This window comes from Pinus tabuliformis, chromosome 4_2 (assembly GCF_031772625.1).
Source record: "Pinus tabuliformis cultivar Carrire ecotype Pingquan chromosome 4_2, CPIR1, whole genome shotgun sequence".
In the NCBI taxonomy this organism is placed as follows: Eukaryota; Viridiplantae; Streptophyta; class Pinopsida; order Pinales; family Pinaceae; genus Pinus; species Pinus tabuliformis.
Genome location: NC_142304.1, coordinates 947,542,730 through 947,544,359, shown reverse-complemented (window position 1 = coordinate 947,544,359; position 1,630 = coordinate 947,542,730). Strand labels below are relative to the sequence as shown.

General features: G+C 42.2%; 1 protein-coding gene across 1 annotated transcript; it reads left to right on the top strand.

Annotated features, from left to right (window-relative positions):
* The first annotated feature begins 381 nt into the window (after positions 1 to 381).
* On the top strand, positions 382 to 1,194 carry LOC149172793 (uncharacterized). Its single transcript, XM_089426466.1, has 2 exons — positions 382 to 587; positions 687 to 1,194. Exons 1-2 carry the CDS (start codon positions 382 to 384, stop codon positions 1,192 to 1,194), a joined length of 714 nt encoding a protein of 237 aa, XP_089282592.1.
* The last annotated feature ends 436 nt before the right edge of the window (positions 1,195 to 1,630 follow it).

Below are 1,630 nucleotides of genomic sequence, written 5' to 3'. Positions count from 1 at the left end.
GCTCCCGGTCATCTATATTATTAAAAGATCATAATAAAAGTATTATTATTGCATATGATGGTGATCTCTCTACTGTGTTCAATGTTTATGTTGAATTTTATAATGTTAATGGATTCTTCACATTAATATTGATGTTTGAAGATGATGAATGTTAGGCGTAGTTCGCAAATTAATTTAACAAATGAACATGTTAAGTACATAGACGGTGCCGCACGGTTGCCAATTAACAAGAAAATTATTGGGGGCATGACAGATGGTATTAGAGCTACTTGTAGAGAACAAACATGTATGCAGGGAAAAGTTATGGAGAAATCGTGGATTAATAGTCTGGGTTTCATGGACTTAGTGGTTCATGGCAAGACCATCTAAACTCTTGTGGACATGGGGGCTACTCATAACTTCATGATGACACGGTTAGCAAGAGAGGTTGGAATGATGATCTTCCCATCAAATGTGGAAGTCAAGGTAGTGAACTCTGGAGCTAAAGTGGCGAGTTTCGCACATGAAGTGCCTGTGCAGATAAGAGACTGGAAAGGTCAGTTGGACTTCACGGTGATGGAGATGAACGATTTTGATGTGATATTGGGGCAAGATTTCTTGAAGGGCAACAAGGCAGTTGCTTTCCCCTTCTATGATGAGGTGTTGCTGGTTGGACAGTCACAAACTTGGAGTTTGCCCACTCATAGGCAAAGGCGGGAAGTTAAGGTGCAACATGCTTCTGCACTAAGTTTGGAGAAAGCTATGAAGGAACCAGATATGGAGACATATGTGGTTATGTTCAAGGGAGTCGAAGGTGATGGAGTGGGGACGCCTGTTTCAGCTAAGATTTCTGAAGTATTGGCCAAATATCCAGATTTGATGCCCAATGAGCTACCAATGAAACTTCCACCAAGGCATGCAGTTGACCATAGCATTGAGCTTGAGCCAGAGAAGCAACCTTCAGCTAAAGCACCTTATCAGTTGTTAGGACCTGAGTTGGAAGAGTTGAAACGACGGTTAAATGAGTTAACTGATGCAGGTTTCATAAGACCTTCAAGGTCCCCCTATGCAGCTCTGGTATTGTTCCAGCGAAAGAAGGATATGAATGAGCTATGGATGTGCTGTGATTACCGTGCTCTTAACAAGCAGACGGTGAAGAACAGGTATCCCTTGCCATTGACTGCTGATTGCTTCGACAAGCTTGCGAAAGCCTAAGTGTTTTCCAAGCTGGACTTGAGGCATGGATATTATCATGTGTGGATAGCTGAAGGAGATGAGAAGAAGACTGCGATAGTAACAAGGTATGGTAGCTTTGAATTCCTTAGTATGCCATTCAGGTTGAGCAATGATCCTGCTACGTTTTTCACTTTGATGAATGATGTTCTACATCCATACTTGGATTCGTTCCTAGTAGTGTACTTGGACGATATAGTGGTGTACAGTGATAACATGGAGGATCATAAGAAGCACTTGGCGATGGTGTTCAAGGCACTGAAGGCAAATCAGTTGTACTTGAAGAAGTCTAAGTGTGTGTTCACTCAGACCAAGATTCCATTCCTTGGACATATAGTGAGTCAAGGGTACATATGGATGGAGCCGAGTAAAGTGAAGGCAATTGAGGATTAGGTTGAACCAAAGAGTGGCCGTGATA